Source organism: Petaurus breviceps, unplaced genomic scaffold (genome assembly GCF_028583685.1).
Source record: "Petaurus breviceps papuanus isolate PSGF00001 unplaced genomic scaffold, PetGlider_PUasm1.0 186, whole genome shotgun sequence".
Lineage (NCBI taxonomy): Eukaryota > Metazoa > Chordata > Mammalia > Diprotodontia > Petauridae > Petaurus > Petaurus breviceps.
In genome coordinates this window covers 3,258,945-3,279,196 of record NW_027185798.1, presented here as the reverse complement: position 1 = coordinate 3,279,196, position 20,252 = coordinate 3,258,945, and the positions used below count along the sequence as shown (strand labels likewise).

The following is a 20,252-nucleotide window of genomic DNA, read 5'->3' as shown; positions in this document are numbered from 1 at the left end:
GTCGATACAAGAACTTCTTAGAAATGCTCAACCGTCATGACGGCTCAAACATGACCTTCTAGGCAGGTGGATCAGCACTAGGGTTCACCCTCTAATACAAACCTGAGCAAACTGTAGAAGACAAGAAACATCACTTTTAACGTAAAAGTAAAGAGAATGATTTCTAGCAGCTGTCCAATTCACCTGATGGAAACCCACCGCTCTTTGCAGGCACACAAGAGTTGATCTCCTAATGCCACCTGAGCTTTATTTTTGATTTCCAGAGTCTCGTTAGGAATGTCAAACCCATTTCTAAATTAGCTCACCTGAAGTGGGAGTGGAAAATGAATTCCCATCATTCTCTAGGATGTTTGTCTCCATTCTTCAGATAAGGAAAAAATCCAAATGGTTCAAGAGCATAAAAGAGGAAAAAGGGCAGGCCAAGGGAAAATAGGGAAGACAACTGTATTACTAAAACAAGAGACAAGAGACGAGGAAAAAGTAACAACCAAATGTATTTAAAAACAGACCTCTCCACTTGATACTTTGAATGGAACAGCTAACCGCCACCCCAGGTCCTGAAGATGCTTTCCCTTCACTTGGGAAGTTGCTGCCTGTGTTACTGTTTCAGTTTCCAGAACTCTGCAGAGAGCACCAGGCTTTGGCTCCTCGGAAGGAGAGGGGAGGGTGAAGCTTGCCGTCAGTCAGGCTCCATCCTCCCTTTCTGGCTGTAAATGGACAAATGCAAACCTTCTCGTTCACTCCATGAAGGTCATTGGAAAACAAAACTGTGTATGTCTTTTACAAAAGTACACCTGCAGATAATAAATATCTCTGATCCATTCGCCATGTTAAACACAGTTCAGTTTTATCCACTTAATATCCTTGCAGCCCATTGTAGATCTTCTGCACTGATTCTTGCTCCAGCAGCTGTTTGATTCCTGAGAGAAAGAAAGGACAAGGAATGATCGGATTAGTGCGAAGGGGGCACTCCTGTGTGAGCCTGCACTTGCCTGTTAGAAGGATGACAAATGAGAGAGCGGGAGAGGGAGAGTGAAAGAGAGAGGGAAAGGGGGAGAGAGAGAGGAAAAGAGAGAGAGGGAAAGGTGGAGAGAGAGAAGGAAAGAGAGAGAGGGAAAGGGGAGGAGGAGAGACAGGGAAACAGTGAAAGAGATAGCGCACACACACAGACACAGACACACAGACACAGACACACAGACACACAGACACACAGACACACAGACACACACACCCACCCCTTTGGACAGGGCCCTGTTCACTTTCCTGACTTCCACTGTTCCCTACCCCTCCCTTTATTGCCTCTCCTTCTTGTCTAAACAATTAGCCCACCACTGCCCTTCTAAGGCACTGACCTCTTAAAGTGACTCCCTGTCACACACAGGCACAAAGGACGGGTCATGAGTTTTCCTCTCCCTGGCTCTGACCCTTCCCCTGCTCTACCAAGATGGAAGAAGACGGGCAGCTGGGGAACAGTCTGTGGAGCACCAGTGTGGAGCCAGTAGGGCTTGCTTTGGCCTCAGATACTCACTCGCTGTGTGATCTTGGCCAAATCATCTGAGCCTGAATGACCACCCGGCCCTCCCATCTCAAAATGTAAGAAGTGCTCATCTTTCTATAGATCTTTGAGCTGCATGAAGCACTTCCCTCTCAATATGACCTGGTGCAAACACTATCCTTATTTTGCAGAAGGAACAGACCAAGAGGGGAAGTGGATTCTTCAAGGGCACATGGCTAAAGAGCAAAGAATGTGGGGCCTAGACCCCAGGGCACTCCTCTAAGGGCCCAGCCCCTCCTCCAGGGCTTGGTAGCTGCTGGTCAACATGGTCGAGATCTGTCTTTTCTGCCCAATACCAGACAGGGCGGGCAGCACACCCATGCCCGACACCGGACGGGGCGGGCGGCACACTCATGCCCGACACCACACGGGGCGGGCAGCACGCTTGCGCCCAACACCAGACGGGGCGGGCAGCACACACCTTCTCTCTGTTGCTCTGTGAACTGCTCCTTTGGAAACTCGACATCAAAGGTGACTATGAGAGAGCCCCTGATGTTGTTGTTGTCAAAGCTAGGCAGCCCCTCTCCTTTTTTCCACAGCTTGGCCCCTGGCCTGGTGATCTTATCCCGGGCAACGTGAACCTGGAAAACAAGAGGGCCATGGGAAGGCAGAATTACAATCTGAGAAGATGCCCCTGCAGCTGCCCACAGAATCCAGCCAGCTCCTTTTCATTCAGGACAAGGGAAAGTGAAAAGGCAGAAATAATCACCACATGGAGGTAAATCAAAAGGAGAATGTCTCCAAACCGAAGAGAAAAGTATAGCTCTTGGCAGCTGCCCCCCTGACCATTCATCATATCAAGAAGCACTGCAGGACTTCCCAAAGGTCTGCTCTTTTTAGTGTTGAGTTCAGTGGCATGAAGGCTACGGGAGGAGGCAAGAGCCTGAGGCGGGCAGTGGCTGGAGGCCTTACCTTGTGGCCGTCCAGGTGCTGGATGTCCATCTCAAAGCCTATCAGTGACTCCACCAGGGAGATGGTCACATTTGTGTATAAATCATCTCCGCGCCTCTCAAACACGGGGTGCCTGCAGAGCAAACGAGAAGAGAGATGGGGCTTCTGCGAAGTGTTCAGGCTTTAGCTTGACTCAAGCCCTTCCTGGGAACATGAGGAGGAATGCCAAGATGGAATGAGGGAACTCTTCCCATTAAGTTGAGGAACAATTCTATTTCCAGAGGTCCTTCAATTCAGGCTCCTCTTTGCCTTGGTTAGATCAGTTTTTCTGTGCAATCACCTCTTCCTCAATTAAATGTTTATTGAGAATTTCCCAGTGGGTACCAACCACCTAAATGTGCTGAATCGGTGCTGCCCACCTATTTCCAGTGTGATCCTAGTCACTACGGACTCCATTCTTTTGGTTCCACTTTAATTCTGTTCACGTTATTTCATAAAGTTAGCTCTAGAGTGGTTCCCAGTCTTCAGCTTTGCTGGCCTTCACTGCCTTATTCTAGTATCTCCCACACTGCAGCATGTCGTCTGCCTTTTAATTTTTCATATACAGATTGTAATTTCTAAACTAGACTACACACATGTATTTTTTACCCCCTGCCCTCACTTCTAAGACTAAAGAACAGTGATTGATTTATCTGGTTCGATCCTCATTTATTTATTTACTTCTGAAATGTTTGATCAAGGTACAAAATTTCTATGTTTAGTCCTGCTTTAAGTATTAGCAAGGGGGCTCAAGATAACAATGTTATGAAACTGGTGTGCTGAGCTCTTAGGAAAGGCAGAGGGCATGGCCTCTACATCCTGAATCCATGCTGGAGGAAGGACAACTTTAGTCTGCTCTCCATTAAAGAAGTTTCGACATGACTAAGACCACACCACTTACTTGAGAACTTTGATCCGGAAACGCAAATCTCCCGGCTCCCCATCCACATGTGGCTCCCCTAGGTCAGAAAATTACAGATGAATATATGTCACAATCTAAGCAATTGCAAAGCATTTGGCAGGAGAGAGCCTTGACACAAATGCTAACTAGCATCTGTGAGGCACAGCTGAGAAGCTAGCTGTATCTATCTGGGTCCATCAAGCGCAGAACTCTTGAATACAACGGATGTTCCAAGCAAAGTATTGAATAATTTTTTCCAATTTCCTAAAGAATTTGAAAAGTAACTCACTGACATGATAAAACTTAAATGTGAACACAAACATCTGGCCCTTTTAGGTTTTTTAATTTACTGTCCACCCTAGAAGTCCAAAAGCACACTGACTGTAGTTATGTGTCCTTTAAAAACACTCTAATCAGAATCCATGTTTTCCCAGCCCTAAATCTGGAAATTCTTTGATGATACACATTATATCCATTATACTAAAAGGATAAATATCTAGACTGCTGCTTAGAGTGACCAAGACTACCTGGCTTGAAGTAAACAAGGCATTCTCTAAGTGCCACTATGCAGACATTCGGAAAAAGCCCTGGAGAAACTGCCAAAAAACGAGAGAGCCTCAAGAAAAGAAGACATGAGTGCTTTACCTTCTCCAATGAAGGGGTACTCCATGCTGTCTCTCACCCCTGGCTCTATTTCCACCTCTAGAGTACGTTCTTCATTCACCAACCTGACATGGAAAAGAAAGAAAAAATTACAACAGGGCAGAGCTGGCTAGCTCTTGAGCAGCCTGGCCGGAACTGAGCCTTGCTCAGCAAACCTGGGCACACATGCCCTATGTGTACGCATACCCTACGAGCACACGTGTCCTAGGTGCACACATGCCCTAGGTGCACACGCTGCTACGCCAGCCTCCAAGAAGCCACCCGTCACCTCTATCTTCTCCTTCTGTAATTGCACCACCTTGATTTCCAGCTTGTCAGAGAACTGCACCAAGGCAGCACACAGCTACTCCTTCTCACCCATTCAGAGAACTGTCGAAAGAATTTTTCTGAAACCTCTGCTGAGGTATTTCTAGAATAATCAGCCTTGTTCACCGACACCAGCAGAGCCTCCAAATTCAGGCTACACTCTGACCCCCAATCTGCCACCACAGGAGGATACGGCAGTCACCACTGTAGGCGCTGCCTTCAGATCACAAACATTATTTCAACTGTCTCAGAACAACCCAAGAGAAGAAATAACATTGAAGATCAGAAGAACGTGCTTAACCAGACCAACTACCCACCACAGAAATATGTGCTAGAGAAGACACAATCTTAATAGCCCTATGGGGCCATTTTGTAAGATGTCTTGGGGAGGTGAAGAGACAAAAAGAATGTAAAAAATCATCAGAACACTGTTACTCAAAAAAGGTGACTGAGGACCTCAAAAACCACCAACCCACAGGTTTTCTCCTCTTCAAACTTCTTTTGTGAGAATGACCTAAACACATTAAAGTTATCCTCGATAAAAACAGAAGAAAATGGGTGGGCTTTTACAAATGATTTTCTATAGCAGATCACATCTCTGTAGTCACACAATAAATAATTGACTGGGGTGGCTAGGTGGCACAGTAAACAGAACACCAGCCCTGGAGTCAGAAGGACCTGAGTTCAAATCTGACCTCAGACACTTAACATTTACTACCTAAATGACCTTGGGCAAGTCACTTAATCCCAAATGCCCTGCCTTCCCCCCTCCAAAAAGCAAATAAATAAAGAAAATCCTATTTATAAAAAAAAACAAAAAAACAAAAAAAAACTGTTGAAGGGAATAATGAGATTCTAACTACCAAAAGAGAGGGAATTTGAAATGACAGTGAAAGATACAGCCTTAGGTGACTTCCTCTAACAAGAAGTCTTTCATGTATAAATTAAGATCTTATGATATTCCACAATAAGTGCAATCACAGAGAAAACTGCTGAATGACCCTCTAATTACTGTGACAAACATCACATAACACTTGCCAAATGCATCTGCCAACTTCATGGAAAATGTCCTCTGCTGAGGCCACATGGAAGAATGGGAAGGCCCATAGCATGTGACAGTTATGGGTGATACTGTACTGTTCACATAGTTCCATCTTTTTTCAGTTATGTCCGACTCCATTTTTGAGGTTTTCTTGGCAAAGATGATGGAGTGGTTTACCATTTCCTTCTCTAACTCACAGATGAAGACAGTGGGGCAAACAGAGTTATTTGACTTGCCAAGGTCACACAGTGAAGTGTCTGAGGCAGGATTTGAACTCACAAAGATGAGTTTTTTACTTCTGAGAATGCACAGGGTAGAAGGAGAGAGCGAGAGTAGGATAAAGAACAGGATGGAGGGGAATACATCATTACTGTCAGAAAAAAAATTTGCAGCAAATTTCTCTGATAGAGGCCTCGTTTCTCAAATATATAGAAAACTGAGTCAAATTTATAGAAATAAGAAACATTCCTCAACTGATAAAAGATCAAAGAACATGAACAGTCAATTTTTAGACAAAGTAATCAAAACTATTGTCATATTAAAATTCTCTAAATCACTATTGATTAGAGAAATGCAAATTAAAACAACTCTGAGCTATCATCACACACCTATCAGATTGGCTAATATGACAGAAAAGGAAAATGACAAACGTTGGGAGGTGGGGAAATGAAAACACTAATGCACTGTTGATGAAGTTGTATACTGATCCAACCATTCTGGAGAGCAATTTGGAACTATGCCCAAAGGGCTAAAAAACTATGCATATCCTTTGATCAAGTGATACAACTATTAGGTTTATATTCCAAAAAGATAAAAAACAAAAAGGAAAAGAAACTATATGTACAAAAATATCTGTAGCAGTTCTGTGGTGGCAAAGAATTGGAAACTGAGAGGATGTCCATCACTTGGGAAATGGCTGAACAAGTTGTATAACTGTGATGGAATACTATTGTGCTTTAAGAAATGACAAAACAGGATGCTCTCAGAAAAACCTAGAAAGACTTATATGAACTGATGCAAAGTGAAATGAGCAGAACCAGGAGAACATTGTACATATTAACAGCAATACTGCATAATGATCAACTGTGAATGACTTAGCTATTCTCACCAATATAATGACCCAAGACAATTCTGAAGGATTTATAATGAAAGGTACTATCTCCAGAGAAATAAATGGTGGAGCCTGAATGCAGATCAAAAATACTTTTTCTTTACTTTCTTTCTTTTTCTTTTTTTTTTTTTGGTCTGTTTTCTTTCACAGCATGACTTACATAGAAATATGTTTTGTATGCCTACACATGTATATATCCTACGTCAAATTGCTTGCCTTCTTAATGGGGGATGGAGGAAGGAAGAGAATTTGGAACTCAAAATGTGAATAAAAGAGTATTGAAATTGTCTTTAAATGTAACTGGGGGTAAAATAATAAATTAAAAAACCCCAACAAAACAAAGGTGAGTTTTCCTGACTTCAGGCCTGACACTCTATCTATTGTGCCACCTAGCTGCTGTCACTAATAGCAATAAGCCCAGAAAATTACAGGAACTCCTTAACAATACAGGATTACTCAGGAAGTCAGTTTAACAATCCATTCAGAAAAAACTGGCTGAGTTTAAAACTGCCTATGGTATAGATAATCACATTCATAAATGACCAGTCCAAAAAATTAGTACCCACATTGGAAACAGGTTCACAAGATGGACACCATGAACGATATGTAGAATTGGGCAAGAGGAAGAGGGTGAGCTGGACTGCAAGTGGGAAACCACACAAAGAGCTTTAAAGTGATCCCAAAGTGCTCCTCAGCACAAAGATCTATCTCTTAATAAAAATATTCTTCTAGTGATAGAGTTGCGAAAATTAGGCACTGCCACCTTCTTTTTAATCGGATATTTTTATTTCACCAGAACACATATCTCTCCTCCTTCCCCACAGAGCCAAAACAAACCTATAACCAAGATTAAAAAAAAAAAAAGATTACCAGCAGTCCCACAAAACCAAAACCAGTAATCATGTCAGACAGTGTATGCACTAACCACACCCAGAGGTTCCCCCATCTCTGTCAAGAGATGAAGTATGTTATTTCCAGCCGTCTCTTGGACAACATTGGTTATTACCCAGCATTCCATTTCTTTTTCCCTGTTTATATTACTGTCACTGTGGGTACTGGTTTCTAGGTTTTTATTTCATTCTGCCCCAGTGTCACAGTCTAAAGACTTCTTGGGTTTCTCAGAATTCTTTACCCTCACTGGTTCTTTTGGGACGGTTATATGCCATGACATTCAGGCACCCCAATCTGTTTAGCCATTCTCCAACAGAATGAGGAACACTAAGATGCAGGTAACACAATGGGTTCAAGCAGGATGCAATGAATTTTCAATGGTGAAGTTATATAAGTAAATATGTGACAGGAAAATATACGAGCTAGTCCTTTAATAGAGGAAAACGATACCAGTCGGAATGCCACACTGCTACTCACAAAATACAAGAGTTAAGAGGAAATCCTCCAGCACATGTTGGGCAGAGCTTCTGTGAGAGATTTATTGGAGAATATGTGCAGGAACCAAGTAAGATGAGAAGAAACCTATACTGATGGAAGCAATATTCCTATCAACGAGATGGAGAGCCACTGACGTTTTTGATGCAAGCAGTGATGGGACAGACTGAACACACTGAATCATGATGGAGAGCTGAACTGATCAGGGATTTTTTTTATGGTTCCACAGTACTCTCTTTTGTAAAGACCTAGAACAGTTATGTTTTCTAAAAGAGGGAGGGGTAAAGAAGTCACTGGCCCTCAGGCTGAGTGAAAAGAACCGTCAGTCTGGATAACTGCTCTCAAGTCAAACTGTAAACAACATTGACAAAGTTCCTTCAAGCACTAATAATAGACAAAAATAGTCTATAAGACAAAATCATGCATTTCTAGTCCATACTTCTGGTTAGAGCAAATCTGTGCTATAAACATAATCCAGCAAACAAAGCAGAAATTAAGCACATTATCAAAATCTGTCACTTGAAGTCGCTCAGTTACAGATGACCCAACAAAGTGGACGACCAGACACTTTCTTTGATCCTTAAGACCTCTCGAACCTCTCCAAAATAGGAATTATGTTCAAGAGATGAAGCTATTTCAATTGTCTGTGCTCTAAGATACAAAAAAAACCAACAGAATGAGGTAAAAATCTGATGAATTAACAGCTGAAGAGGCAAATCCCTAACTTGCTCATTCAGCATTCCCTCACCTACCAGAGAGCCACTATGCACAAACCAGCCCACATGCTTGCTCTGGCCAGGACTACAGTGCAGCAGGACTCTGGGCTGAAATCATACTCAGAAAACTGAGGATCAGAAGGAACTGGAGCAAGATACCAATCTGAGGGAAAGGGGACTGGTATCCAACTGGGGCCAGTTTTGTCTCCTCAGAAGTCACCTGGGACAGGAACCAAGGCCAGTGAAATGTAAACTGCCCTGTGGGGAGGCCAAGATAGATTTGGGGTCCAGCTCCCAAAGAAACCACCATCAAGGGCAGAGGAGGTAGAGAGGGAATAGGAAAATATAAGGAGAAAAAAGGCTGAATTTATTAAAGACCCTAAGAGGAAAAAACAATTGATCTTTGGCATAAACTGAGAAGGAACATATTTATAACAGAAAGTACTATGACCTACAGATGTGTAAAACAAACCCAGACATCTCTGATTAAATACTGTAGGAGAAAGGAAAATGAATCAACATCTGAGGAGGCAGAAGACCCCGGGGATTCCCAAGAAAGGATGTTTTCAGGGTGGCTAGGAGGTGCAGTGAATAGAGCACTGGTCCTAGAGTCAGGAGGACCCAAGTTCAAATACAACCTCAGACACTTGACTAGCTGTGTGACCTTGGGGAAGTCACTTAAACCCCAATTGCCCTGCCTTCCCCCCTCAAAAAAAAAAAAAAGAAAGGATGTTTTCAGAGAGAAACAAGAATTGTGAAAGCAAAATTTATGGCCTGTACAGCAGAAATAATTGGCAAAACAGAAAATTTTGAATCTATGATGGCAAGTTTGACCAAAGAAATAAAAGAGTTTCTAACTGATCAGGGCCGCAAATACACAGAAGTAAAGGACAATATGGGAGAAGAGAAGAAAAAAAAGCAATGATGTTAGAAGACAACATCCTCTTCATACAAACAAAACATATTAATCTTGAAGATATGTAGGGAGAATTTAAGAATTATAGGTCTTGGGGCGGCCAGGTAGCACAGCGAGTAACAGCACCGGCCCCAGAATCGGGATAACCTGGGATCGAATCCGGGCTCTGATGCACCACACCCAGAAATAACTGGCTGTGTAACCTTGAGCAAGTTACTTAACCCCAATTGCTTAAAAAAAAAAAAAGAATTATAGTTCTCCTAGAGGAACATGAGAAGTCAAAAAAAACTTCAATGCCATAATGTAATCAATAATACAAGAAAATTACCCAGAACTTCTAAACACAGAAAATAAAGTGCCAATTCAAAGAATCCATAGTTCTCCCCAGGGGGGAAATATTTCTGCTGCAAAACTCTAAGATATATCGTGGTTAGATTTAACAATTGTAATTACAAACAAATCCTGCAAATGACTATGAAAAAGACCTTCAAATACAAAGGAAAGAAAATTCTAATAGCATAAGACTATTCTACATCCACCAGAAACTGTAGGAGGGAATGGAATGTATTCAGAAGGTCAAAGGAACTCAATACACAGCCCATGGTGACATATCCTGAAAACCTAAGCCTGACCATAAATGATAAAAGACAGCTGTTCAATGAAAAAGAGGTGTTCAGAGCATTCCTACAAAAAAAAAAACCAGACCTGAAGAAAACTGTTATTCAAATACTACTGACAACAGAAATACAAGAAAGGTAAATAAGACCAACTAAGAACAAGAGAGGGACAATATAAGACTTGTTTCTGAAATTTCACAAGGAAACAGGTGAAAGCACAAGTGAAATAGAAGAGGCGGTGGAAGAACATTCCTGAAACCACATGGACTAAACCTCACAATGCCATGCCTACAGGTGAATCTGTGTTTTTTGTGGGACAAAATTGTAGAATACAAGGGCAAGAGGAATTTAAGAAGACAGAGGGAAATATGTAATGCACCTTAATCACTTCGAAAGTTAACAATGAAGGGAAAATAACTCCTGTAGTCTCTAAAGAAGAAGAGGGCCTACAAGAGAATGAGTGAGGACGCAAACAGAGGGACTGAAATAAGACAAAAGAAAAAGGGAAATCTTGTTTCAGTGGTGGAAGGGCTTTCCAGGGAAGAATGAGGGAAAATAAATATTCTGTAATGGAAGACTGGGATCTTGAAGTGGAAAGAATCTGCAGGGACTTTGCGCTTAGAGACCATTTCTACTGTCCCAGAAGGTGAATCTGAGTTCCTGGGAGCCAAGAGCGGCCAGAGGAGCAGGAGGGAACGGATGCAGAGATTCCATGGCAAGTGGGAAAAGAGAAGGACAGCGGGCAGAGTAGCGATGAAGACTACAAGCACAAACGCTGGGCAACACTTGTGTCTTCTCTAGCACCTGCAAGAACTGGTCTATGAGTGAAGCACAACAGAAAAAGGGGATCTAGGGGCAAGATCCATCAGGTGATAAAGAAACTGTTTCTAAGAGGCAAGCAGGTAAACCAAACAGGTACCTTAGAAGCTAAAATTCTATGAGGAATATAGAGATTAAAGAGAATAAATAAGTGTAAGGGCCATGAATCAAATAACAGAAGTCTAGAATAGACAGAAAGGGAAGAGGAATAAAAGAAAAAAAGAAACTTTTTTATGAGAAGGCACAGAAAATGAAATTTAAAATAAATAAAATGAGCTGAAGTGGAAGAGAGGAAAGGAGAGCTTATTTGACTACCTAACTGAGAGGAAATAAAAAAAGGGGAAGAATTCTATAACTAGAAAAAAGGAAGAAAAATGAACTGATAAGTGAAGCAAAACTCCAAAACTAGGCAAAAGGGTAATAAGCAGAAGGGGAAAGGACTTGTAGACAAGAGGAAAAAAGCCAGTGGCAAGAGAGTCACCTCAAAGTCGATTAAGCTAAAATAAGTGAACAAAGAAGTGTCTTTATAGGAGCGGGTAGGGAGGGGGAGCAGTATCAGAGACAAATAAAATATAAGCTTAACTCATAACTTTAATGCAAATGGACTAAATAGTCCAATAATATGAAAAAGTTAACAGATTAGATAAAAAAAAATCTCAGTCTTCTGCTTACACTTAAAAAGACATACTACACATAGTAAAAATGAGGAGCTAGAACAAAATTTATTGTACAAATGAATTTAAAGATGTCAGTCACAGTCACGTTATCAACAAGGTGAAATCAAAAACTCATCTTTGTCAAGTGACTTCAGTTTGATTCCTGGCAGACGGTGCACGTGCACGTGTGGGAGTGCATGTGTGTGCACGTGTGTGTGAGTGCCCCTCCCTGGGTAATTCACCTACTCTGTATACTTCTCTGGTCCTTTACCCTGTTACCTATAATCTTCTAACTCTCCCAAGGGATTTTAATATATGCAGGTAATTCCCACACTCCATTTTCCTCTCTCCTGACCTCTAATCTCACACTAATTACTAACAGACATTTCAAAATGGGTATCCTGTAGGCATCTCAAACTCTACATGTTCAAAACAAAACTTAGTATCTTTCCCCAAAACCCCTTCATTCTCCAGCCTCCCGATTACTGTTAAGGCGCTGCCATCTTCTCAGTCACCCACCTCTCACCGTTGAGGTGTCCTTCTTTCATCCTCTCTCACTCTCATTCCACAAATTCAATCTGTTGCCAAGTCCTGTTGTTTCCGGCTTCACATTTCTTCTCTATCTATGTTTCCTCTTCCCCACCCTGGAAGAGGTTCTCCTCAACTCATACCTTCTGGTGGGTCTCTCTGCCTCAAGCCCCTCCGCCACTCTGACCTATCACTGTGCATTCAGCTGTCAAGGTGACCTTCCTAAAGAACACATCTGACCACGTCAGCCCTTATTCAATAAATTCCAGGCTCCCCATTACCTGTGGGATCAAAGAGACACACATCTGCTTGCCCTTTAAGGTCCTTCACAGCGTGGCCTCTTCCTACACACTCCGCTCCCCATGATCTACTCTATGACCCAGCACCGCTGGCCTTCCTGCTGTCCTCTCACACAACATCCCATCTTCAGACGTGGTGCACTGCACTGGTTCTCCCCTTCTCCTGGAACGCTCTCCCTCCTGGCTTCCTTCAAAACTCAGTTCAATCCGCTCTTCTGAGAGATGCTCGCCCAGGTTCCCTGCCTTTCATTTACAAGTTCATCTCCTGCATGGAGACAGCCATCTGCATGTTACAGTCATCTGAATGTGAACTCCCTAAGGACAGAGACTGTGGTTCGGCCTTTTGTGCTGAGTGCCTGGCACAGAGCAAGCACTTTACCAGTGTCAGGTGATTGACTGGTAATGACCAAGTTTAGCCCCAAAGAAGAGAAGTGAGAAGAGGCAGCCCTCCCTCCTTGGTGCTCCCTGGTGACCATCGGTGAGGAATAGTGCCTTCACTGTCAGGCTTGGGTGATACACTGACTAGGTGGTTTGTTTTTCATCTTTCTTTTTCAGTCTGTTACAAGGAATGACTCTCAGTGATTAGATGAAGACGGGGGAAAAACCAAAAGTCTCAATAACTGAAATCCAAAATGAAATCAATGCCCAAGCCCCCAGCTCTTACTTGACATTGGGACATTCATCACAGACCACTTCCTGGGTCATCTGGAAGCGCCCTGGGCCCAGCTGGGTTGTCCTCATCTCTTGGCGACAATTGCATTTCCGTTTGCCAGGTGCCTGCCGGGCCACAGGTTTATTTCTAACCACCTATAAAAGGAAGACAAAGGAGGGTCAGGCAGATCTTCAGACTCCCTGTTTCAGCACCTGGGTTTCATGCACCAAATAAAAGGTGATTTACCCAAGAAGGAAGGAAATAAGCACTTATTAAGCACCTACTATATGCCAGGCAACGATTTTCTCATCTGATCCTCACAATAATCCTGGAAGGGAAGTGCTTTGTTATTCCCCTTTTACAGTTGAGGAACTAAGGCAAGCAAAAGTTAAGTGACTTGCTCAGGGTAATACAGTTAGAAGTTAACTATCTGAGGGTGGATTTGAACCTAGATCCTTCTGACTCCAAGCCCAGCACTACATCCATTGTACCTCCTAACCCAATTCCTATTATGACAGTCCTCTAAAAAACACTTTATCAATCATCTTGAATCAGAAATGAAGCAAACAGAGACTCATATATCACAACTTAAAAAGTGTGAGGGAGGTACAAAGCAAAGGAAAGAAGCTCAGTTTGAAGGAGAATTTGAAAAATGTTGTGATTACACCAGTATCTATAATTTTAAGCTGCAGAAATAAAACTCTCTAAGAATTAGTTTAATGTTAGGAAAGGAACTAGTGTGAGACAGTCAGAAGAACATGGAGTAAACATCAGCAGTCCTGACCTCCTGTGCGGGCTCTGCCCTGGCTAGATAAGTAGCCATAGGTAAGTAGAACAACTTCTCAGAGCCTCTGTTTCCTCATCTATAAAATTGGGCTGCCTATTGAATAGGATTAGGAGGCCACAAACAGATAATGGATACAAAAGCCTTTTAAAATTTTCATTATTATGAAAAGACTTCTGTAGAAGCATGACCTTCCCCGGCTCTGGCTTCTACCTTCCCCAATCCATGTAAAAAGGGGACTCTAAACAAACTTTGGAGCTGCAGAACCCACAAAATGACACAGAGAAGCTAACCTCCCACTGAGGACAGCCCGGCAGACCACCAGGAATCCAGCTTAGCACTCTGGGAGCTGAGCCCAGCCCCACTCCGAGGCTTTAGCCCCAGAGTGGGCCTGACCAGCCACCGGCCAGAGGGACTCCAGATCAGCAGCAGCAGTGGCAGTTTCCATATTTATCAACACATAGATGCAAAGGACAAAGTGAGAAGCCAGTGCAGTCTGGACTTTGGGACCAGTAAGTGGGAGTTTTTACCCCCGGGGCGAGAAGCTGCTGAGACGCTGGCACAGCCAGCCAGTGCCACATGGCAGCTTCAGCTCCTGGCCTGCAGAGTGTAGGGGGACCAAGCACCAGTTTGAGGGGTAATCGCTCTTGTTTTAACCTGCTTGGATCTGGATTGCAGTCTAGGGTGGAGGTCCTGGGGTGTGTGTCCAGCTTGTCAGAACGTGTGGAGACCTCAGAGTGGGCACCCATCTAATACCTACGGCAGCTGAGAAAACCCCAGTGTTTGGGATGAAAGCTCCCCTGTCTGGTGGCAGAGTCCTACTGTGGCAAAAAGCCCAAAAGTCAAGTAATGGAGTGGCAAAGGAAACAAAGCAGACAGAAGATTCCAACATTACACTCCTATTTTGGGGACAAAAAGGAGCAAAGCATGGAACAGGAGGAAAACAGTGAAGTCAGAACTCCTGCACCAAAAGCTTCAAAGGAAAATACAAGCTGGTTACAGGCTATAGAGGACCTTAAGAAGCAGATAAAAGAAGTGGAGGAAAAATTGGGAAGAGAAATGAGAACAATATTATGAAATGAGAGTCAACAGCCTGACTGAGGAAAATAATACCTTAAAAAACAGACTGACTCAAATGGCAAAGGAGGCTCAAAAAGGCAATGAGGAAAAGAATACCTTAAAAAGCCAAATTTGCCAGATGGAAAGAGAATCTCAAAAGCTCAATGAGGAGAATCATTGCTTCAGAATTGGATTGGAGCAAATGGAAGCTAATGACTTTATGAGAAATCAAGATGCTGTTAAACAGATCCAAACAAGTGAAAAAATAGAAGGCAATGTGAAATATCTCATGAGAAAAACCACTGACCTGGAAAATAGATCCAGGAGAGATAATTTAAAAATTATTGGACTACCTGAAAGCCATGACCAAAGTAAGAACCTAGAAATCATCCTCCAGGAAGTTCTCAAAGAAAACTGCCCTGATGTTTTAGTGCCAGAGGGCAAAATAGAGGTTGAAAGAATCCACTGATCACCTCCTGAAAAAGATCCTCAAGAGAAAACTCCTAGGAATATTATAGCCAGGTTCCAGAATTCCCAGATTAAGGAGAGAATATTACAAGCAGCCAGGAAGAAACAATTTAAAAATTGCGGAAACACAATCAGAATAACCCAGGATCTGGCAGCTTCTACACTGAGGGATCGAAGGGCTTGGAATATGATATTCCGGAGGTCAAAGGAGCTGGGATTAAAACCAAGAGTCACCCACCCAGAAAAACTGAGTATCATGTTTCAGGGGAAAATATGGTCATTCAGTGGAATAGAAGACTTTCAAGCATTCTTTTTTTTTTTTACTTTCAAGCATTCTTGCTGAAAAAACCAGAGTTGAATAGAAAATTTGACATTCAGATACAAGAAGCAAGAGAAGCATGAGAAGGTAAACAGGGAAAAGAAATCATAAGGAACTTACCAAAGTTGAACTATTAACATTCCCACATGGAAAAACAATAACTTATGAAACTTTTCTCAGTAGTTGAAAGGATTAGAAATATATATATATATATATATATATATATGTCTATATATGAGGGTGTATGGGCAAATGAATACATATGTGAATGTGTGTATATATGTTTACAGGTATACATAGATAGAGGGCACAGGACCAATTTAACAGGAAGGGATGATACTTAAAAGGTGAAATTGAGAGGTGAGAGGAATATAATGAGAGGAGATGGGGAGAGACAGATTGGGGTAAACTATCTCACACAGAAGAGGCAAGGGAAAATGGTTACAATGGAGGGGAAGAATAGGAAGGCAAAAGGGAATGGGTCAACCTTATTCCCATTGAATCTGGCTTGAGGAGGGAGTGAAATACACACTAAATAGGGTATCTTACCCTCCAGGAGAATAGCGGGGGAAGGGGATGAGAGGGGGTTGATGGAAGGGAGGGCAGGTTGGGGTAGAGGGAAGTTGGAAGCACCCACTTTCGAAAAAGGAACGGGATCAAAGTAGAGAATAGAACAAGTGGGAGGTGGGATAGGAGGGAGGGAAATATAGTCAGTCTTTTACAATATATCTACTATGTTATTGTTTTGCATTAGCCACACATGTACAACCTATACTGAACTGCTTATCTTCCCAGTAAGGGTGGGTGACAAGGAAGGAAGGAAGGGAATGAATCTGGAATTGAAAGTCTTAAAATAAAATATTCAAATATATATATGCGTATGTGTGTGTATACTATTATTAATACCATCTTACATGTAATTGGGAAATAAGATATACAGGCACTGAGGCACAGAGATCCACTGGTAAAGTCGAAAGGGGTATGGGAAAAAATATGAAAGAGAGTAGATTGGAGGAGGGGATATCCTGTGGGACTGCTATTTTGGGGTTGTGGGTAGGGGAAAAATGGGGAGAAAATTCGTAACTCAAAATCTGGCAGAAATGAATGATGTAAATCAGAAGTTAATAAAGCATTAAAAAAAAAGCATGCCAAAAAAAAAAGAAAACACTTCATTCAGCATGTTGTATAGGCTCTATCCTGGAGAGCACTGACAACTGTCACAAAACTAGCACAGTCACAACTGTGACCTAACCTCAAGGTGATTCTCATGAAATGACTTCCTTGTTTCAGAACTCTCCTCCTAATCTCCAGGTACAAACTTTTAATTTCTAAGAAGAAATAAAAGGTCCATTTCTTTAAAGGGGAGGTATAACCAAACATCCAAATCCCTTCAAGGATGTGGTCATGAGTTCATATGAAGAACTTCATTCTTACTAAATAAAAAAAAAAAATTAAATACTCAACTGAAAAGCAAAGGCTCAGGCAGAATGGTGACATAAATGCCTGGAGAAAATGACCATTTGCAGGTAGCCCCAACATGTGAAAACCTAGGCTTATAAAAAAAGTATAACTGTTCCAAGGGAATTATTTACTTTCCAATGGACTGGGAAGATGATCATTTAAGACACACCCTGGAGTATTTAGAATGGGGTCTGATGCCTCCGTTTTGGTGAGGTCCCCCTCCCAACCCAAGGGGTGCCATAGTGCCTCCCGTTTCTCAAGGCTGCCACAACAAGAGATTCTTGCCCCCCAGGTGACAGAGCTGCCCATCCCTGTGACCAGAATGACCATCCTAACAGCTGCCTCCCCTCATAGACACAACAGCTATATTATGGCCCATACAAAGCAGCCCATAAAGAAACTTTTTTCTTAAGATGTGAGAACAAGAAAGTCCCATTAGCAAATTCTGAGGCCTGTATGTACAGCCATTCTTTTAAACTCACTTCAACAAAATTTCCTGAATATACTTCTTCTAAAGTGACTTCCAAGTCCACAACAATGTCGTTTCCTCTTGGAATGTTCCTGTCCTGCTGCCGCGGACTTCCTCCAAACATGAAGCCAAAATCTCCAAAGAAACTGTAAGGAATTATGGAATCATTAGGATGGAAGGAAAAGTTCAGACCAACCACAGTCAGTCAACAAGCACTTACTAAATGCCTACTATGTACCAGGTTGCTGTACAATTACTGGAGATACAAACAAATTCCTGCCCTGTACAGTCTAATGGGAGAGACAACATGCAAATAATTCTACAAGAACAGAATCTATATACAGGTTAAAGTGCAGATAATCTCAAAAAGGAGGCAATGAAATTAAGGAGGACTAGCAAAGTCTTTTTACAAAGATAGATATGTAACTCCAGATACAGGACACACAGTGTCTTTAAAGTGGTAATTAACTTTGTTATCCTTTATGCTGCTCACACGCTCTGAGGAAACAGAATTTTGTGAATGTCACATTTTCCTCTTCTGTGTCATTACAGAAACCAAAATCTAAAGATAATGTCTCCACTGAAATGGAAGTGTTATAAGGCAAATGTATAAGCAAAAGTGACATATGCCTCACTATGCATTAAGTGCACACATACAGACACACAGACACACACAGACACAAAGACACACAGATACAGACACACACAGACACACACAAACACACAGACACACACATACAGAGTGCTGTGGCTACTTCTGGGTTCCCAGAGTCGCCACAGTGCCTAGAAAGCTCCTAATCTCAGTCTGCCTCTCCCCATCAAAGGGCAGACAGGCAGGTTTGGCGCTCCAAATGAAGGCACATTTCTCCAACATCCCTAGGTGACATTAGCACATACTGCAGTTTTCAAAGGTTAAGAAGGAGACACTATTAGCTCGTTAGGGAATGGTGTGTGGCTCAGCCCTTTACATACCCAGGGCACTGAGAATGCAGTAAATGCTGGAATACAAGGGTCTCTATTTCCCACTACTGGCTATAATCACTGTGCCCACACTTCTGACAGGAATGGCACGTGATGTGAGCAGAGGTGGAGGAAGAAGGGATCAGTTTATGCAGGTGGAATTTCCTTCTCTATTTTACAATGCCGATTTTTTAGAGAACACATTCTAGAAACTAACAGTGCAAATAATTTCCTCGTGCCATGAATAAGTGGATAATTCCTCCAGGCAGGAGGGTTTGTAGACAGGTAAATTTCTTACTGTGAGAAGATATCCCCATGGGAGCTCTGGTGACCATCTTTCAATCCCTCTTCACCATAAGCATCATACTGCTTTCGTTTCTCCTCATCTGATAGCACCTAAGGATAAAAACACACGATAGGGAGTTTGAAACGCCTGGCCTTAGTTATACCCACAGTGATATTTATCTGACCTGACACCAATCCCAAGACTTCTGATGAAAAGTAACCTTCATCTAAACTTTTTACACACATCCCAGGATACATCACTGACCTAAGCCCCAGGAAGACCCCAGTGAACCGGCTGCAGGGTTCAGCAGAATGGGTTGTCTTAGGGCTCACTGACCCTGCACAGCTTCTTCCAAGGCCCTGCCAGCAGCGGAGCACATATTTACTCAGCTCTCTCTGCACTAAAGCTTAGAAGCCAGTTTCTTCTCTGAGTAAAGACTGACAAAGCCAGACTTACTTTACCTAGAAAATGAAAGGTTGATGGCAGGAGAACTATCCTATGAGTCATTTTAATTTTCTGCTGACAAGAGTAATGAGCTTAACCGATGACAAGAATGGCAAACTCAGACAAGGGTGATCGTTGTACTTGTCCTTCATTGTGGAAGAGGACCACAGAACCAGGGAAATGATGACGTGACTTGCAGTTAACTTCGATCTGGGTGAGGGAGGGTTGAGCAAGGTCACCAGCCTCACTTTCTCCTCCAGAGATCTGGGTCCAGTGACCAGATGTTCATCAGGATGACTGGAGATGACCCAGGATGCAGTGGGAGACCCTGGCCCTTTTAGGCTCAGGCCTTTCCAGGTACTCACTTAGAGGTAACACCCATGCAGTGAATTGGTCTCTTTAAGAGGTGAGTCTGGGGCGGCCAGGTGGCTCAGCGAGTAAGAGCACCAGCTCCAGTGTCGGATGACCTGGGGATCAAATCCAGGCTCAGACACTCAGCACCACACTCAGAAATAACTGGCCGTGTAACCTTGATCAAGTTACTTAACCCTGATTGCTTTTAAAAAAAAAAGAGGCGAGTCAAGGGATGGCTCCTTTAATTAGAAAAAAGAAAAAAAACCAAGCTGGGAGGGGAAGACTGCCAGGGTGGCTGCTCCAAAGAGAAACAGTTACCACTGACATTCACTCTAAGCCAGGAGGGACCAAAATACAGTCAATTAGGTAGAGCTTGGGAAGGGACCTATTGTGGTTCAATCTATGACCTTCAGTGTACCAAGACAGAAGAAGGGAGGGAGGGAGGGAGGGAGGGAGGGAGGGAGGGAGGAAGGAAGGAAGGAAGGAAGGAAGGAAGGAAGGAAGGAAGGAAGGAAGGAAGGAAGGAAGGAAGGAAGGAAGGAAGGAAAGGA

General features: G+C 42.7%; 1 protein-coding gene across 1 annotated transcript in view; it reads right to left on the bottom strand.

The window, feature by feature from the left end:
* Positions 1–476: 476 nt before the first annotated feature.
* DNAJB11 (DnaJ heat shock protein family (Hsp40) member B11) overlaps positions 477–20,252 on the bottom strand; it is a 33,077-nt gene continuing 13,301 nt past the window's right edge. Inside the window, exons 3-10 of the mRNA XM_069089385.1 lie at positions 18,916–19,013; positions 17,671–17,803; positions 13,110–13,252; positions 4,032–4,114; positions 3,387–3,444; positions 2,468–2,579; positions 1,977–2,136; positions 477–920 (exon numbers count right to left, since the gene is read on the bottom strand). Of these exons, the coding sequence (XP_068945486.1) occupies positions 856–920; positions 1,977–2,136; positions 2,468–2,579; positions 3,387–3,444; positions 4,032–4,114; positions 13,110–13,252; positions 17,671–17,803; positions 18,916–19,013 (852 nt within the window). The 3' untranslated portion in view covers positions 477–855. The remainder of the gene's footprint in view (positions 921–1,976; positions 2,137–2,467; positions 2,580–3,386; positions 3,445–4,031; positions 4,115–13,109; positions 13,253–17,670; positions 17,804–18,915; positions 19,014–20,252) is intronic.